Source organism: Tachypleus tridentatus, chromosome 3, assembly GCF_004210375.1.
Source record: "Tachypleus tridentatus isolate NWPU-2018 chromosome 3, ASM421037v1, whole genome shotgun sequence".
Taxonomy (NCBI): Eukaryota; Metazoa; Arthropoda; class Merostomata; order Xiphosura; family Limulidae; genus Tachypleus; species Tachypleus tridentatus.
The window spans coordinates 87,577,546-87,598,246 of NC_134827.1; the positions used below are offsets into that span (position 1 = coordinate 87,577,546).

The following is a 20,701-nucleotide window of genomic DNA, read 5'->3' on the forward strand; positions in this document are numbered from 1 at the left end:
ATAAGAGTATTTATAAGTTTTGTCGTTATTAGTACTAGGTCAAATAGAATACACATTTACTGAAGTAATAAATGTCAAAGTATTTATTTGTTTTCTTGTTATTAGATGTAGAACATACAGCGTACACATTTGCAGAAGTAAGGATATATAAGAGTATTTTTCACTTTTGTCGTTAAGTTAGCTGTGGGCAAATACAGTACACATTTATTGAAGTAAAAATATATCAGAGTATTTATATGTTTAGTGGTTATTAGCTGTAGGACAAACAGAGTACACATTTACTGAAGTAACAACATGTATGGGTATTTATAAGTTTTGTCTGTAAGTTAGCTGTAGAACAAATAAAATACACATTTACTGAAGTAATAATATGTCAGAGTATTTACTTGTTTTGTCGTTATTAGATGTAGAACATATAGAGTACACATTTACTGAAGTAATGATATATAAAAGTATTTATAAGTTTTGTCGTTATTAGTGCTAGGACAAATAGAATACACATTTACTGAAGTAATAATATGTCAGGGTATTTATTTGTTTTGTCGTTAAGTTAGCTATAGGACAAATAAAGAACACATTTATTGAATAAATAAAATATGAGAACAATTATATGTTTTGTTGTTATTAGTTGTAATAATAAATCAAAAAATTTATACGTTTTGTCGTTATTAGCTGTTGGACAAATAGAATACACCTTTACTGAAGTAATAATATGTCAGAGTATTTTGTATGTTTTGTCGTTATTAGCTGTTGAACAAATAGAGTACACAGTTACTAAAGTTATAATTTGTCAAAGTGTTTATACATTTTCTCGGTATTAGTTGCAGGACAAATAGAGAACATATTTACTAATGTAATAATATGTCAGAGTGTTTATATGTTTAGTCGTTATTAAATGTAGAACATGTAGAGTACACATTTGAAGAAATAAGGATATATAATAGTATTTATTAGCTGTAGGACAAATAGAGTACACTTTTACTGATCTATTAAGATGTAAGGGTATTTATAAGTTTTGTAGTTAAGTTATTAGCTGTACGACAAATAGATTACATGGTTACTTGAGTAGTAATATGTCAGAGTATTTTGTATGTTTTGTCGCTATTAGCTATTGGACAAATAGAGTACACATTTACTGAAGTAACAATATATTAGAGTATTCATAAGTTATGTCGATATTAGTTGTTGGACAAATAGAGAGCACATTTACTGAAGTAATAATATGTTACAGTATTTATATGTTTTGTCGTTATTAAATCTAGAACATATGAATACACATTTGGAGAAGTAAGGATATATAACAGTATTTATCACTTTTGTCGTTAAGTTAGCCGTGGGGTAGATAGAGTACACATTTATTGAAGTCAAAATATATCAGAGAATTTATACGTTTTGTCGTTATTAGTTGTAGGACAAATAGAGAACTCATTTACTAATGTAATAGTATGTTAGAGTATTTTGTATGTTTTGTCGTTATTAGCTGTAGAACAAATAGAATACACATTTACTGAAGTAATAATATTGGATGTAGAACATGTAGAGTACACATTTACTGAAGTAATGATATATAAGAGTATTTATAAGTTTTGTCGCTATTAGGTTTAGGACATACAATATACACATTAACTGAAGTAATAACATGTAAGGGTATTTATAATTTTTTTCGTTCAATTATTAGGTGTAAGACAAATAGGGTACACATTTATTGAGTTACAGTGTTTCCGATAGAGTCGAGAAGAAATATCTTCTTGACTGTTGTTGATAAGAAGTTAATAGGATCCCACCGAAAGTAGGAACTACTTCGAGAATTTTATCGAAACGCTTTCGCAAGTGGCTGACCACACACACACACACACACACGTGCGCATGCGCACAGGTTCTCTAACTAGAGACAAAATGCAATTACTGGCGTAACTCATACGAAATAACGTTACATGGTTCTCTGCAGCGTACATTCCACAGTCGCGATGGCACACACTTTTTGTGTGTCAGAATATTAAATACTAACTGCTTTTCATTAAATTGTATAAACCGCTGGAATGTAATGTTGCGCAGAAGAAAAGAATGTTTTGTAGTATAATAACAATGGAAGGTACAGAATTCGCTCAACTTTATTTTGGAACAATGCGAAGTTTGATTTTATGAAATAATATAACACGCAGATGTTAATATTCTAATAATATGCCAAGTGTTACACAGTTTTAAAAAGGTTTTGATTCACAGACATTAATAGGATGATATTAGTGTTTAGAAAACACAAGTAGAAGTAAGGCATAAAATATATTTTAGCCTTTATCAAAACTGTTCCTATACAGTAGGTTATTTATTGTATTGAAAATAATTATTTATAAAACAATATATATTGATATATATTACGTATATACCTGCGTTTTATCTAACAAGAATCCAGGCTAAAGGTTCTTCAAGTAATAAATGCATTCTTTGTGCACCAATAAGAATACGTATCTAACGTCACATTTTTATTGCTGACAATTTGGGACAAGAACCGTAAACAGTTTATTCCACATTCTATGGAGTAACTACAAATGCCGTTCGTGCTTACGTCAGTGGTGTTGCTTTAAGCCTAAAACTACACAGTTGTTTATCATTATAAAATACTTCCTGTTTGGACAGATTAGTCAATACGGCTTTTTATCAGCTCTGGTCGTTTTAACCAATGGTTACAAGAAATAAGGAATCATGTGCTCTTCACTTGTCTTTGTTAGATACCGCGTCTGACGCATATTTTGGAACTAAATTAATAACGTCAATTCCCCTTCCACACGAGAATAGTAGGAACACGTTTCAGCCAATCGTAGCCACGAAGAAAAACAACACAATTGACGTTTTCGATAAACTCCGCCTTCTCTCTACAGGCTTTGATGAAGTTCATGGCTATATAGATGAGAAACACAACTGTTGCGCTTCCAAAAGCTGCAGCTATACCCCACGAGGTCCGAAAGTTGGTGGTCTTGACCAGTGGCAGCCAGTCAACCAAACCGAGATCTTTATATTTGGCTAGGGTTGGCACCGCCAAGCAAGGTATGATAAACCATAGAACTAGAAGTGCGAAATAATGTTTATTTGTTATTAATTTTACTCTAAAATATTAAAAATAATAACTGTATTTGCGTTAACGTCTTTAAAGAAACAAAACTGCAGTTAAACTTAGCTTATCTAAGCCTATGCTATAGGTCTTGCTCAATGAGCTGTCGTTGTACCCTATACGCTGTTGGGAATTATTTCATAAAGATTTGCATATAATAGAGCCATGTTTTTCAAGGAAGGGAAATCACGCAAAGTCGCTCAACGGGTTATGTATTTTCTGTCAACTGCGGGAAGTCGAACCTGGATTCTAGCGTCGTAACACCGTAGACTTTCTGCTCACTTACTGGTTGGCCGATAACAGCGATGGTAACCAGCTGGTGAGTCGGTGCATTTTAAACATTGTAATTTATTTTTGCGCTCGTATTTTTAAAATTATATGTGATGTTAGTTCGACTGTTATATTGAAATTAGTTACATTATTAAGGGAGGTATTTTTATTCTCATCTTGTTTCCATCAGAATATAATAATTAATATTCTGATAAATACAAGATGTACTTCCAAAGGGTCCCTGAAAGTTTCCTGTTTCAAGAGTAAATAAAACCAAAAATGAAGAGTAACAAATATTTTTAGTTTTTGCTTTCAAGTTCATATGTCATGATATGTTGTAGCTTACCAAGAACATACACACCGTTTTGCTGTTGTTACGACAGTAGGAATTGCAGTGCTAAGTGTTCCTTTTATGGCTTCATTTTGGAGTCTACTGACTGAATGGCAGACAACACACTACTTTATAATGGTGTGAATGATTAAAATAGATAACCTACCTAAACGGCCACCGGCCCCTTTTGAGAAAATTAAGTAAATACAATGAATATTATTATATATATAACAAAAAATTTAATTAATTATATTAAAAGTATCCACAGTATACAAGTTATAATGTTGGATTTGCTGTTTTTAATGTAGTTCTTCCTTTTCATTATATACTTTTTGATTGAGTTGGTATTAATTTTCTCTCTCTCTCTCGATATATATGTATACAAACATATATACCTGTATATCTATCTTGGTCAGGTGGTTAGGTCGCTCGACTCATAAACAGAAAGTTGCGTGTTCGAATCCCCGTCGCACCAAACATGCTCGCCCGTTCAGCCATGGGGGCGCTATAAAGTCATGGACAAGCCCACAGTTCATTGGTAAAAGAGTAGCCCAAGAATTGGTAGTAGATGGTGATGACTAACTGCCTTCCCTCTTGTCTTAGTTACTTAGCTAAATTAGAGACAACTATTCCTCGTGTAGCTTTGCGCGAAATTCAAACGACCTTAAAGTAAAATGAAATGAACTTGAGTGTTACGCCAAGGGTTACCTGATTTCCGTAATGACAAATGAAGTGATACTATAATAGTCTTTAAACAGTTTAACTTACAATAAACCAATAATCTGTTGTTTATCGCACCACATTTAAAATAATAGACAAATACAATTTGTCAAAAACTTGTCTAGCTGAAAAAAACGAACAAGACTCGACTAAGTTGTTTTAAACTTAATTAAGGGAAAAAATGTTTCCATACCATTTTTGTTGTTGTTTTGCGGCTGGACAAGTTTCTAAATATCAACTTCAGCGCTTGCCCAGTGATAGGTTAGATTAAAAATACACGTGATTACTTTTATTAGGTAGGTCTCCAGGTAAAGGTTAACGAGCTCTGTATATTAACAAAGCTTGCACATCAAACTCACATTGAAATACAAAGAAACTGTCACCCGCTGGGACAGCGGTAAATCTACAGAGTTACAACGATAAAATCAGGGGTTCGATTACCTTCAGTGCTCAGAGCAAAAAAACCATTGTGGCGAGCATACATACCAGAGAAACTGGGAAATTTCAATACTTTTACCATTTCTGATCGGGACAAAACAATAAGGCTAAAAACTGGGACATTCACAATTTTATTGGAATATCTGGTGGCGCTATTTATGCTTACGAATATAATTGATTTAGTAGTTCAGAGCTAATAAACAAAAAAAGCACGCGTAGAGGGGCTAAATGCCTACCGTTTTGAGTTGTGTGTATTGAAAATGGAGGAAACTATTTAAACTGTAATGCTAACTAGTTTGATAACTGTGAAATTTAGCAAATACGCACAAAATTAATAATGTGTCTAAACCATCAAACCTGAATGAATTATGTAGCCATTAATTTGGAATGTAATTTCTGTATTATCTTTTTTAGTGTCTTGGAATTAAAAACTTACTACACACACGCAGATGTAGTAAGTTACATATGTATATATTTATATAAGATGAACCGACGTTAAGCATGTACAAGCATTGTCGGTCTAATTTATAGGGTATATATATATATACATATATGTATATCTACTGGTTTATTGTGATATCAAAAAGTTCTGAGGCACCGACATTCAGGTTTATATACATATTTCTCATATGTTTCATAATGTTTGTATCGGGCGTGGCTGGGTAGTTATCGTGCCTTGCACTTTGTGACCATGGCCACGTCATAGAAACAGCGAACAAATCCTACTTTTTTGGTTAGACGAGGGTTAATAAAGTGTAGTTAGTGAGTACTGTTGATTAATTATATTGGTTTTTAACCCCTAAGAGAACAGATATGAATAGTTAATCATTAAAGCTTAGAAGGACACGCTTATTTTCTGGTCAGAATTATGACTTAGCAAAAAAAAGTCATGGTATTTATGATATATTTCATTATTTAAACTAGATAAAGCAAACTAAGTCAGCAAATTGTCCTGTGAAACTATAAAATTAATCGTAACGGCATACAAAGTGTAAATTTTTCATTTAAATTAACATAAACTTTTTTTTTGGAGAGGGGATCCAACTGCACCTTCAGAAACATAAGTATACGAGCTTAACGTAGACAGACACGTTGTAATACGTGTATTAATACGTGTAATAATAATAAGTTGTTGTAATACCGCAGCTGACATTCAAAAACTGAGTGTGGACACTGATCTGATCTGAAATGAATTCATTTTAATCAGACGAGTGTGTTTTAGGCCAACTCTAAGCTAAATTACTGTAAAACTGTTGAGTTGGTCCACCTGATGTTAATTATTTCTGGTTCTTAGATAACATTTTAAACATAATAGAGATGCATCGGAGTTGTTGTAATTGGTTATTACATTCTTTTTCTCACTAAAATTATTACGGCATATCTACTGTTAGAATTTCTTGTGTAATATATAACTTTTAGGAATTGGGACTACTTTTGTGCACCTCCCTTAATGGCTTAGCGTTAAATCTGAATATTTATGACGCTAAAATTCGCGTTTTAATAACCGTAGCGCGTATGCACATAAATTAGCCCATTGTGTGGCTTTGTATTTAACTCAAACAATATTTTTTGCGGAAATAGAACTTGTTTAATAATTTGGTCAATAAAGATTTGTGTTCCAGTACACAAATAAACTGTGATTCAAAAACTAAGTGAGGACTCTGATCTGTAATTAATTAATTTTAATCATATGAGTGTATTTAGTAGCGTTATCTGTTGTAATAGTGTTTTTGTCCATTTGTTTTTACAAAATATGATCAACTCTATTTTTAAAAAATTCCATATGTTTAACCTAATTAATATTTATAATTAAAACTCACAAGAAGGAAGGTTTCGTGGGTTTATATCTTTGTTGACCTTGATTTTTTTAGGAACATCGCATTTGTGGTTCGGCAAGTTAAAAGAATCGGGAATCCTCAATAGCTGCAGCACTTGAAATTACTTTAGTTAGAATAACAATAAATTGATTTATGAGACCATCTTTTTTTTCTTCTCTTTTGATTAGCTATGTTTTTATGTGCCAACAATTCGAAGCATGGAGGACGCGTATAACCGATTCGATTTTTTTTACTCATCAGGATCTCTACAGCCTATCCTCATATTGAAGTTCTTTTAGGCAGGATTAGAATAAATTAACGTGTGAGACATTGCAGTACCGGAAACAGAATATGTCAGATTATGGGTTTCTGTTTTAATTTATCTAATGATCTTTGGTGAGCATTCGCAAATTTACATACAATGCACAACGAGCGAAATAAAATAAGAATGTATTATTTTTTTAACGTTAAACGAAAGTTTTGTGAGCAAATCTTACAACCACTAGATGGAAATGTTTTATTTGAATTGGAGTAAAGCTATGCTGGGCTGTCTGATCTGTTTACCACGGAGAATCGAGTCCCGGATTTTAGTATCGTACAACTGTTGTATTTGAACTCACGTGCCTTTTGTGCAGCCTATACAAGAAGACCAGCGATAAGTTTACGATCTTACAACATTTAAAAAAAGATTACATTCTACTTATCTTTCCAGATAACTTCCTAAATCACATATGTTTGAAGTTAAGTTATGCAAAGCTGATAAACGTATAACAGAAATAACGAAATTTATATTGGTGAATTCGTTAGAAAGCTTTTGGCATTCGTCGATTCTTATAATTTTGTAGACTTGGTCCCCAAACAGATTCAAAGCCTAAAAATAAAAATAAAGCTTCATATAATAATTTAAACAACACGATAGGCCTGAAAACTGCTGTTTTGAGCAACGTCAACTCTCATTAACCCTACTTCGTAGATTTACAAACCGTTTTATTTATACGGTTCTTATCACTTACTTCTTTGTTGTTAATCATATAGTTGCACAATGAGTTACCTATGCTTTGCCTATTGTGGGTATCAAAGCCCGATTTTTAACGTTATAGCTCCCCTAAGTTACTGCTGAGCCACCAAGGTTTTATATTATTTGACAATGAGTTTGAAACTTTCTAGCTGCATAATAGATCACATTGTACCGCAAAAACTATTCAACAATATAACAAGCAGAGATAATATGAGAATGGGACAGTCGTTCTCCAAATTGTAGTGGTCCAGGACTTACAAAAGCTGCTCCACTTTAAAATATGAATCCTAATACTGAAAAATTAGCTTATAAAAGTGAAGGTTTTCCAAAGTTTTTGGTTTAACTTAATTTATCACCAAGAAACATTTTAATTTGATCAAAGAAAAACATTGAACGACGTTATTCACAAAACTTTCTTTGTAAAACTTAATAATCATTATTCTATTCCTAGCACAAATGGCCGAAAGCGTATCGCATGGTATCAAAAATTTTCAATATTTTCTCGAAAGCCGAGCAAAAACTGTGCCGGGGTTGTCCAATTGCAGAAGGCGTTGCAATGCATACAAGACAACAACCGCAGTAGGACTTTGCAAAAGACGATTTTTGCAGCATTATGGAAACATGCTCTTTCACTTAGGCCTAATATACAAATCGGAAATCTCGTCAGCATTCTAGGCAAATTTCGTGCAGAAGTTACACAGATGCGTATTTTATGTATATCGGTAGGATCACATGATGACGTTCTGTTATATTTTAAAAATTAAGCAGTTTCTAAATCTTATTGATTTATAAAATGTGATCAAAATCTTCAGTGATATGTTAATGTAAGATTTACGCGAAGACCTGGAGATGTCGGCTAAACATACTCTGTGAAATGCTAATTACAGGTTTTAGTAAAATTGAAACTAGAAGATGGGGTGGAATAAAAAAGGATTCAGGAAACAGATGTTGGCCACTCCCATTCCCCCGGGGAATAAATAATCTGTTACTGTAATAGTTAGTCAATACTTGTTCATTGTGCAATGTATAAACGTTTTCTCTGTATATATGTAAATATATGCATTGTTGTAACTTGTTCTACAGTTGGCGGATTTTTTTTTGTATTATTTAAAATAATCGGAAGTCTTGTTCATCGTAACAATAACGAACTGATTTATATCTTCAATATTTTTTACTACAGGTTACATTCACATAAATAAAAGTTGTAGGCCTAAGTTGACAAAAAAACCTCTTCGCGGAATTTCTTCGCCAATCGAATAGTAACTGAGTAGAATCGATAACGCTTTCTAATAACAATGACTTGAATCACTCATTGAATTCGCATAATTCCCTGCTTTACTGATTTTGTACTTATTTCGTATTCTCGTTTTAGTACAAACTGCACTAAATTTCAAGATGATTATATCATCATTATGACACGATGACATGTTTTTCTCTAGAAAGCCAACATATAAATTAGAATATTAAAAATGTAGTTCACAAAAGTGTTCAGTTTACAGATTATTTAAAACAGTCGATGTGAAACATAAAGGAAGATATGTCTAATGGTTGTAATAATTTCGTTACCGAAAGCCATTGTTATGATATCACAGTTGTTGTTGTTAGTTGCGGCTGGATTCTCCAAAGAAAGAATGTTTCAGCTGCTTCGTTTCATCTAGATTACTTTATTATTTAGGGAAAAACGACAACAAACTATGAGCGATACATAGTGTACAGTTGTATGTCACATGTCTTGTCTGCCAAAGTTCGGTAAACATTTATCTCCAACATGAAAAAAGCAACAATGAGTTTCACATTTTTATAGCGAGTTGACTAATATTCAACTGGACAAGCGAGTAAATTAAATCATCGAACTTTTGATAACAAGTGGATATGAAAAAAAAAAAAAAATAAAGGTCGAAGACGAAACATCAAACGTTTCACAAACCCTAGGGACTGGTTTAAATTATTTGAGTCCTGTTAGTATTTGTTATCCCTTTCTCAAAGAAAGTACTATCATATTTTACACGCTTAAAATGATAGAATTCGAAACTGATCATATTTCTCGAAGCTAAAAACGTCTTTCGCTTGTACTGTTTTTTATTTCCTGTAAAATCTAATACTGTTAAACGAGAAATGATGGATAAAGAGTTTACGAAACGCAAAAAAAAATCAGTTTGAATGATTTTTATACTGAGACTTAATTACATCGGATGTTATGTTCCCATTAAACTTTAAACGTCTGTTTTTTTTATCTTTTCTGTTACGTTTAGAACTACACAATGAACTATCTCTACTATACCTTTCGCGGGTATCGAAACCCGTTTTTAGGCATTATAAGTTCATAGACTTACCGCAGTGCTACCGGGAGGCGCTTTAAATACTTAAAATTGTTGTTTATGAAAAATATTTCTCTAATAAGTAAATATATATTTTATTTTTTAAGCAAGTGGAAATTTTTAAAATGAGGTACACTAACAATATTATATTATTACATCAATAATATAATCTGGGGATCGTGGGGACGTTATAATGTAACGATCAATCCCACTATTCGTTGGTAAAAGAGTAGCTTAATAGTTAGCTGTGGGTCTGATGACTAGCTGTCTTCCCTCTAGTCTTATACTGCTAAATGAGGAACGGCTAGTGCAGATAGCCCTCGTGTAGCTTTGCGCGAAATTACATTAAACAATATTACATTATTACATTAAAAATATTCCTACGTTAAACATGCAAATTTAAATAATAAAAAATAAAATTCAAAATGAAAGTCCTAGTATGGGAAACACTAGGAGTAAACTTGTGTTTAGGAAAACGAATCCTGGACATCTGTATATGCAATATGGAAATGGGTTTAATGGTTTCTCTAATGTTTTTATTCCAATCTAGTTATCTTTCTATGGTTTTCTGGCGCAGTAATAACGAACAAATACTCGCCTCTCCTTTAATGCACGAGAATAATTTTGCAACATTTACAGAACTTTCGAGAACACGCTTTATAAAACAACAACAACAACATATGGATAAACGTAAAGGTAAGACTTTAGGTGGAATATCTGAAATAATAAGGAACAGTAAGAAAAGTTCTTCAGAGCGATACATTATATTTTAGTCATGTTAATTTAGCCTGCTTTACTACTTTAAAGGTGAAACTCTTATATCTGCAATAAAAACTTTCAAATGATATTTTATCCAATGTACAAAGCTTCATAGTGATTCTAATAGCCATGTTTCTATTATGAGTGTTAAAAGAAATGGGAGTAACTGTGTAATAGGTTTCCACGAGGAACGTATGAAGGAACTGAAATCGAAAACATAAAAAAGATGATATTTTTTCGTATAATATTCTATTTTGTCTAAACAAGGAGACTGGTGTTGGCTTTTTTTTAGTAAACATTACATGCTTTGGAATAAAATTCAATCAAAAAATGGCATAACTTTGTTTTCTAGCATAAAAATTTTTTTTCTAGTGTTTCTGATTGCGATATCCTTTTAATGGTTTGTATAACTTGTTCTGAAATGTTAGTATAATTACGACAAACCAAGTGTACATGCATTAAAAGATGCGAACTTTTTTCATAATCGGAGATTTTTTAGATATTTGCTATGTATCGGTTCTTTTAATTTCTTTTGAACCAAACAGAAACTAAAATAACCGATGTGTGTGCAAAACTTTGTTTGTAATTAAGCGCAAAGCTACACAATGGGCTATTTATGCTCTGCCCATCAGGAGTATTGAAACCTGATCGCTAGCAGTGTGAGCCCGAAGATAAACCACTGTACCACTCGGGGAGGGACATGTGTACAAAATGGTTACGTACAGAGGTACACAATGGGTTATCTCTGCTCTGCCTCCTCCGAGGATCGAACAGTGGTTTGTGGCATTGTAAGTCTACAGATATACCACTGCCCCACAGTATGACTTCTTAAAGTCGTGCTTAAACGTCGAAAACTGGAGAAGCTTTAATATCCAGAAAGCTAAATATTTGTGAGAAAAATAACATGAACTAAAAATATCTCTTTCCACATTTCCCACACTTCTAGTTAAAATTTGAAAAGAACAAATTAAGAAGCAAATGGAAAAAAATGTAAAACAATTTTTACCATAACTATTAGGCGTTTTCGTAGCAAATTAGGTTTATAAAATTAGCGCAAGGTTTTAACGTCAAAAATAACATTATAATAATAATAATATTAATACGTTTAATGTCAATAATAAAAAAGTTGTTAGGATTATTTAATATTTGTACCATTCACATTTTGTTTTATTTTCAGTCAGTAGAAGTTTAATTACTTTTGTAAATGCATAAAATTTCAACGTTTTTAACTTGTGTTTTTGACTCTCTTTTTGTTTTGGAGTTCCTGAGTATGTGACTCTGAATTGCAATTCATATGGGTGTGTATGTGTTTTCGTATAGCAAAGCCACATGGGGCTATCCGCTGAGTCCGCCGAAGGGTATCGAACCCCTGATTCTAGCGTTGTTAATCCGTTGGAGTCCATACTTTAGTTGCATATATCTTCTGGTATTCAGTTACTAATTCTCCATGTTTACTTTTTTAGTATCAGAGAAATCTGTAAATAGATCTTTTTAATTGTGGAGCAAATTAAAATGTTTGAAATAAATAAAATAAAACTAGCTTTTCTTGGAATTTGTATTATGATAAATGAAAAAAATTCACAGAATGTATGGATTGGTTCATATTATTTGAGTTGTTCTAGGTGTAATAACTTTTCTAGAGAAAATGGTACACATTTCGTGGAACAAAACTGTTTCTATACTTGACCTTTTTTCGTGTCACTAGAAGACTTAGCTTAGGCTTGAGGGCTTAGATGCTAAAACTTGGTTTTGATACTTGTGTGATGGACAAGCGTGACTTTATGTTAAAAATACAAACAATACAGTAGTGTATTGTATATGAAAAAGGTTTGTTGTTGTTAAATTTTAAGCGCAAACCTAGACAAAGTGATATATGCGGTGTCCACTGCAGAAACTCAAACCTGGGTTTTAGCGTTTTAATTCTATAAACTTATCGCTGATCTACCGTGGGCATTATACAGAAAAGGGAAATAAAGAAATTGTTAAAACAATAGTTCCAATTATAAGAGGCTGTAAAAAAATATTTGTTGTTCAACTAGAAGTTACCAAAACTTAATAATGTTTTTAATAAGAGTGAAAGGTTTATAAAGATTCATTTTGGAACATTCTGTCCTACATTTCCTACAGCTCATTGTTACGTCTTACTGTGTTTGTCCTAATGGAGGTAAATATTCTTACATATGGATTGACTGGAAGTAGGCAAAAATTATTTTAAATAACTTTTCTGGTGAGTTATTTTTATAATAATTATTAAATATTTGTTAATTCGATTTACTTAATTCAGTATTTTCACTCGATCTCTTTGTACATATATACAATACTGAAAGCAAGCACTGTTTTAGAATGCGTGTGAGTATATAGCACTATTATGCTGAGTGCACTAGTTGGTTTATTTATATAAATTAGTCGTAATATGTATTTTGATACATATACATTTTAAACGTAATTTTTAAATTAGTTTGTTTTACATTGTATTTCTAAGATAACTTTACATATTTATATCGATACACCTTCACTCATTTTAATCAACCATATTTCTGAAATATTTTTAATGCGATACAATCTTCTGTAAAACATTAAATAACTGGTTCACCTAACCTACTGTAAAACATTAAATAATTGATTCACCTAACCTACTTAAAACATTAAATAATTGGTTCATCTAACCTATTGTAAAACATTAAATAACTGATTCACCTAACCTACTGTAAAATATTAAATAATTGGTTTACCTACTGTTTTAATTACTGTTCTTCTCTGGTTCATTGAGTTCAGTTCAGTTGACAGTTTAATAAAGTTTGTTGGGCTGTTGCTAAGTGTAAAGCTGCATAATGTGCTCTGCCGATCAAGAGTATTGAAATCTAATTTTAAACTTCATAGGCCCTGAAACTCATGGTTGAACCATTGTTAGTGTTTAATACTGTAACCGATGAAAGAAAAAATATATACATAATTATAGAAACTATATAAATACTAGGTGCCCCGTCAGGGCTAGATGGTTAGGGCGCTTGACTTAAATTGTGGGGTGGCGAATTCGAATCCCCGTCCCATCAAACAGCAATCCAGGAGTTGGCGGCAGGTGGTTATAACCAACTGTCGTCTCTCTTGTCTTTCACTGCTATATTATGGATGGCGCAAAATTCGAACAATATAATTATTTGATCGCAATATTTACAATGTATTTTATTATTACATAATATACATATTTTTAAAATATGAAAAAGACAACTCAAATCAAACTTATTTATTCAATAAGCAAGTTTGTAGCCTTTTCGTGTTATTATTTTTTTTAGAATTTGTTGAAATTTTAATAATTGCGCGTATTCTTAAATAATTTAAAACACTTTAGGTCTGTATTTATTTTAATAATTCACTATGAAACTATAATTTTGTTACGGCCAGGAGTAGCTTAATGGTTAACGTATTGGATCGTGGATCTGAGGGTCCATGATTTGTACCGCGCTTCCATATTTTCTTCTGTACGTAAGAAGTAAAATAATCATATTACAGCTTTTATACATCAATGAGGTACTTCATTTTCAGAAACACGTCTCATTAAAAATCATTTCCACATGAATAATTGCAGATAAAATAAATTTAAAAAATTAAAATATGAATTAATCTTTATGCAAAAACGGCTGGTTTGGGTTGAGAAAATTTTTATGTAGAGGAGCGAACAACGTTTCGACCTTCTTCGGTCATTGTCAGGTTCACGGCTAGGTCTTCTAAACCTGACGATGACCGAAGGTCGAAACGTTGTTCGCTCGTCTACGTAAAAATTTTCTCAACCCAAACCAGCCGTTTTTACATATATATTTTTCTCTACAAGTGGGTTCTCTCGTCATCTCATTTCTCATATAAAATACATTAATTATTAACTTTAAATTCAATTAAAACAAGTATTTTGTAAAATCTAGTTACGAGTTCTTTATGGCGTTTTTAATTTTCTCAGTTTTTGAATAATGTGCTAATACATTCCTCTTACACATGGTAGCTAAAACCGGCAATACATTTGTGGCCAAATAAGTATCTTCATTGCAATATCATTTCTTTAAATTCAGGTTTAAACGGGCCTGGCATGGCCGAGCGCGTAAGGCGTGCGACTCGTAATCCGTGGGGGCGTATAATGTGACGGTCAATCCCACTATTCGTTGGTAAAAGAGTAGCCCAAGAGTTGGCGGTGGGTGGTGATGACTAGCTGCCTTCCCTCTAGTCTCACACTGCAAAATTAGGGACAACTAGCACAGATAGCCCTCGAGTAGCTTTGTGCGAAATTCAAACAACCAAACAGGTTTAAACCATGAATAATTATATTATTAATTACCCAACTTAACAGGAAGCAAATGAATACCAATAATTAAGTTGGTGTTTCAAAACTTTCCGTTTTACAATACTCTAAAATAATTCTAATAGGAGACACCAAAATCTATAAGACCACTTATCTTAAGTCTAATATTAGTCAAGCGATTTTTAAATACGGCCCATATTTGATAGCGAAATAAATCACCACTGTAAGTTGCGTACGATTTTTTTTACTTAAGTTAGTGCTTAAACGTTACTGCACTTAATACAATGAGTTTTAATAGTGTTATTGTACGATCTGATATTAGTTACGCTCAAGGAAGGAGGGAGACCCCCTGGGGCTACAAAATTTCAAACCTTCATTTTGTTGAAGGATCGGATTAAAGTAAGTTGTCACATAAACCATAGCAATCTAATCATCAACAAACACGCCTGGTTGGTCAAAATATAACTTTTAAAATCTACTTTTCAACAATTCCTAATTTTTAAAAACGTGTATTAGACAAACTATTTTAATCAACGGACATAATCAATTAGGAAATCGACTTTCACTCCAGTTTCTCTGTTTACACATTTCATTTTACACTTTAAAGTACTAGGACTAACAACATTATCAAGTTGTAAATTTGTTGCTAAACAATGTATCACAAAAGTCATCGTTGAAAACAATATCAGAGTTTATGTAATAGATAGGATTAACTCTATGGTTTATACGCAGTTTAACTAACACATTCATGCGGTACATTTGTTCTGACTTTTTGATTCTCTTACTCATTTGTCCCCTGCTAGTACAGCGGTAAGTCTATAGACTTACAACGCTAAAATCAGAGGTTCGATTCTCCTCGGTAGGCTCAGCAGATACTCCGTTGTGGCTTTACTACAGTAAAAACACAAACAAATAGTCTTGCTTATTTTGGTTTAAATTTCGTGCAAAACTACACGAGAGCTATCTGCGCTAGCCGTTCCTAATTTAGCAATGAAAGGTCACAGAGAAGACAGCTAGTCATCACCTCCCACCGCCAACTCTTGCGATACTCTTTTACCAACGAATAATGGGATTTACCATAACATAATAAAGCTCCTCCCGGCTAGAGGGGCTAGCATGTTTGGTGGGACGGAGATTCGAACCCGCAAGTCGAGCGCCCTAGTCACCTGAGTTCTCTTATTTATAAATATTAAGGTATAAGGAAACAGCTTTATGTTTTTTAAAATGTTCGTTGATTTTCAAAACCTAGAAGTTTAGAAACATTTTAGATAGATAATAAGGTAGTCGTTTTAAATTATTTCAAGTTTCTGAGTTTGTTCAGTAAAGATTCTGTAAATGATTTATGCTCGTAATTTTTATTAATTCTATTCTTTATATCAAACGAACGTTTTAACAGTAAACTGATACTCTTATCTAATCACCTACTTACCTGTTCCACTAAATGTTTTCTCTATCTGGTGTCTTGTCAGAACATAATAACTTTTTTTTATTTCCGTATAAGTAAAGGTTCAAATATTTTTATAACGTTCAAGAGCTTCCTTGAATTTTGTTAAACCAAAGTTACGCGTCGCTGTATAAATCAATGTTTTGTCCTAAAGCCTTATTCCTTGAATATGTAGGTTACGCATTCAATGTTTTTACAAATATTTTCCACAAGGAAACAAACTTTAGGTTTACAACACTTGGATGCAGTATTTCGTTCATACTGCTCATTAATAATTATTACATATATTCCGGATTTAAGCGTCTTTAATAAATTATAAATGTTAAGATTTGTGTTACTTGTTTTTTCTGTTAAATAAGAACATCAATAATTCACGCATGTTGAACATTATATAATAGTTACAAATGTACTTATTGTTTCTGATAAAAATTTGGAAAAGATGGAAAAATTAACTTTTATTAACTTTTATATAAGATACAAATTAACTTTTATTTCCTCTCTTACTACGACTTTAATCCTGTAAAAAAATTGTAACTTTCTAACTTATGTTACAGTTATCTAGGTTTTATGAGTTTATTTGTAATATTATTTGAATAAAACTTATTTGTTATTTTGAGATTAAAATATGACCATCACTTCCATTTTGTTTTTAATGGAAACTTTAAAAAGTATTTATTCATCTATAAAATGTAAACAATTAAATATATTTAATTTAATACAGGTAAATAAAAAATGAGACTACTTTATAATAATATTGTTAAATAATTACATTAGTAGTTTTAAATATGATATAAAGTGTCTAGCCGTCATTTTTGTTAATTTTCTCCTTATAATACAAGCCCTGCATGGCCAGGTAATTCGAAGGTCCTGGGTTTGAATTCCCATCGCACCAAACATACTCGACTTATCACACGTGGGGGCATTATAATGTGAAGGCCAATCCCAATATTCGTTTGTAAAAGAGTAACACAAGAGTTGGCGGTGAGTGGTGATCACTAGCTGCCTTCCCTCTAGTCGTACATAGCTAAGTTAACGACAGCTAGCACTGTTAGTCCTCGTGTAGCTTTGCACGAAATTTAAAAACCAAATAACACACCTACATAGCCTGAGTTAACTTCTTTTACGGTAACTACATTGAATTTTATTGAGCCCTAATGCTGGTCTCATTATACGGTAACTAACTCATATCGAACCCAAATACTGCACGTTCTACAGTAACTAAAACGTTTCATGTCAAGCCATAATGCTGTACATATTCTATGGGCAACTATGACGTCTCGTGACGAACGCTAATACTACACATTGTGTGGTGACTGTAACTTTTCATGTTGAGCCATAAAGGTGTCCATATTATATTCTATGGTATCTATGATGTTTCATATCGAACCATAATTCCGTAAACGTTCTATGGGTCCCCTGGTTGGACAGCGATAAGCATTCAGATTTACAAATCTAAAATCAGGGGTTCGACTCTCTTCAGTGGACACACCAAATAGCCTAATGTGACTTTGCTATAAGAAACCACACACACACATTTTATGGTAACTAAAACACATCATGTATATCTCTAATGCTGTATATTTGATAGTAAGTATAACGTTTCACATCAAATAATAATGCTGTACACATACTACAGTAATTATAACATTATATATCATGTCGTAATCCTCTAGTATCAATAACACTACTTACCAACCTTTAGAGCTATACAGAATTTTCTATAGCTATGAAGTCCCTGGCGAAACTTAATATATATTCAATTAGTTGTCACGTCGAAAACAGTTAAAAAAAAAAGAAAATAAATTATTTTATACCTGAATTAAAAAAACAACCAAAATATAGTCTTTTTTGAAATTGGATAATTTGTCATCCTGTTGATAAGCATTTCTTTTTTCATGTTAAACAAGCACTACATTGGTTCCATTTTGTATTCTAGTTTCGTAAAAGTGGTTTGAAATTGAGAATGTTGGCTGAAATATCTTGACATAAAATCAACGCTTCTATCGCACGTCTGTATATCATACTCTTTGATTTTGTTTGCTTGGAGTAAAGCACAAAACAACAAAATCTGTGCTGTACCCACTACGGGTATCAAAACCCGGATTATAGAGTAGTAAATCCGCAGACATACTGTTGTGCCACTAAGGGATAGGGGAGGAGGCATATGCTTCAAGAAACTGCTATGAGTGAGTAAAAATAACACCAGTTGAGGGCTACAATAACAAAATACTTTCACAAAAGTACTTCAAAAAAATATTGTATGTATTTGTGTGAAAAATGTAAAATTAGCGAAGACTGAGGACAATAATTTAGATTTTTAAATATCTTGTATAAATTTGTAAAAAAGATATTTCTATTATTAAAGAATCAATAATACTACCTGTTGTTGTGTGTTGATATCATTAATTCGTAGGGTGTGGACGGATATTTATTAAATTTAGTATGAAGGTTCATTAGAGGGTACAAAATTTTTTTTCAATTTCGCGGTTTTTGTAAGCGTTTTGCACCATTACTTCCCCCTGTTGATGAATATTCACCACATTTGGCATGAAGATTTGTGGGTCCATGGGGAAATACATACAAATTTTCAATTTTGCGTGTTGCTGTTTTTGTGGGTTTTTATTTTGACCACTATCTCGTCCTTCTTGATAGATCTTCACCAAATTTGGTATGGAGGTTCATAATGCCCATGAAAAGATGCAAACAAATTTTCAGGTTCGCAATTTGTGATATTTATGAGCGTTTTTTACCATTATTTCACCCCTTTTCAGATGAATCTTTATCATATTTGGCATGCTGGTTCATTGGGTCCACGTGAATATACATGCAAATTTGCAGTTTCACATTTTGTGTTTTGCAGCTTTTCTGGGTGTTTTTGCGTTACAATTACATATGAGGAAAACAACGTTTCGTGTCCTAAAACAACCTTTCATTAATCATGAATTTACATAACTTCAGTCCAGTGGACAGATACTCCAGATAGTTTGTTTATATATATTAATGGTGGTTTGGTTTTGATCATTTGTTTTCATTATTAGTATTTTAGGATTATGAAAGAATCCAAAAATAATAATTGTTAGAAAATGAAATATTACTATTATTCAGCATTCAGTTTTTACTTTTAAATAATATTCAGATAATATGTTTTAAGGGTATTTGAAAAATATACCAACTACGAGTATTACGGGTTATGTATAATCTTAAGTTGTTTGTATTCAAGGAAATTTTCATTATTATAGGGATCGTTCATCGCCTGGGAAAGACATTTTGTTAAACAAGTCTTTCTAGGAGTTTGTATAGCTACAAGAATGTTTTCACATAAAGCTTTAAGCTTAAGATATTTTGCTTCTAGAATTTGATTGATAAATATACTTCAAAGTACAAAAGTATTATATGAAGAATTCTCTATCAGAATATTTCAAAATAAAATAACAAATTTCTGAATATTTTCATAATGAGTTCTTCAACTATTCTACTAAAACTAAAAATATGCACGGAAAATAAGCAGATAATTCAGTCTTTCGATGGAGAAGTAAAATATTCTAAATGTTTTTATGTCTACCAATGTTATTGTACTTGCCTTGTAACCTGACCACTGTTTTATAAAGTCTAAACTTTTATTAAACATTAACTACCTATAATAACATAAATTAGAAAAAAACTATGCGATTTAAAGAGATTAGCGCAACTACGATAATCTAAATCCACTTCTTAAGTTGACTGTGCAATGCACAAAGCATATCTTTCAGTATTATGGGTAATTGAAACCGAGGCTCTGGGCTACAGTTACATAAGAGAGATGCAGTACCTCCGTTCATCCGGGGAGACCAGAGGAATTTAATTACCAAAGAGATGTTTTCAATCCGTCTGTTTGATGTTTTAGTAATTGTTTGGTTCTTCAAAGTTTCCAAACAACAGGCAATACTTAACCATTGAGGCAAATAAAAAGGAAAATTAAACTTCTAATTTTGTAGTCACGTTTGACACTTCCCTGTCTTCACTTCAGATCATGAAATCGGGCCTAACATCCGAACTGATGTAGACGAAATGCTGATTGCCTGTTAATTAAATATCACAGGCAGCTGTAAAGTAGCCAAGTAAAAATAAAATGACTATAAACAAAATTAACAGTGCTTGCAGACGTTACATTATTTCTAATAGGACACCAAACAGATTAATATCTATCAATCCA

The 20,701-nt window shown here is 32.2% G+C and overlaps 1 protein-coding gene across 5 annotated transcripts in view; it reads left to right on the plus strand.

The window, feature by feature from the left end:
- Nucleotides 1-2,789: 2,789 nt before the first annotated feature.
- LOC143247415 (uncharacterized) overlaps nucleotides 2,790-20,701 on the plus strand; it is an 84,397-nt gene continuing 66,485 nt past the window's right edge. For 2 of the 5 annotated variants that reach the window (XM_076495479.1, XM_076495478.1), the window contains exon 1: nucleotides 2,792-3,042. Coding sequence is in view for 1 of the 5 variants with exons in the window: in XM_076495476.1 (XP_076351591.1) it covers nucleotides 3,412-3,425 (14 nt within the window). In the remaining 4 variants the exon portion in view is untranslated. Of the gene's footprint in view, nucleotides 3,043-3,283; nucleotides 3,426-20,701 lie in introns of all 5 variants that reach the window. The other 3 variants (XM_076495476.1, XM_076495475.1, XM_076495477.1) reach the window with 3 other exon arrangements.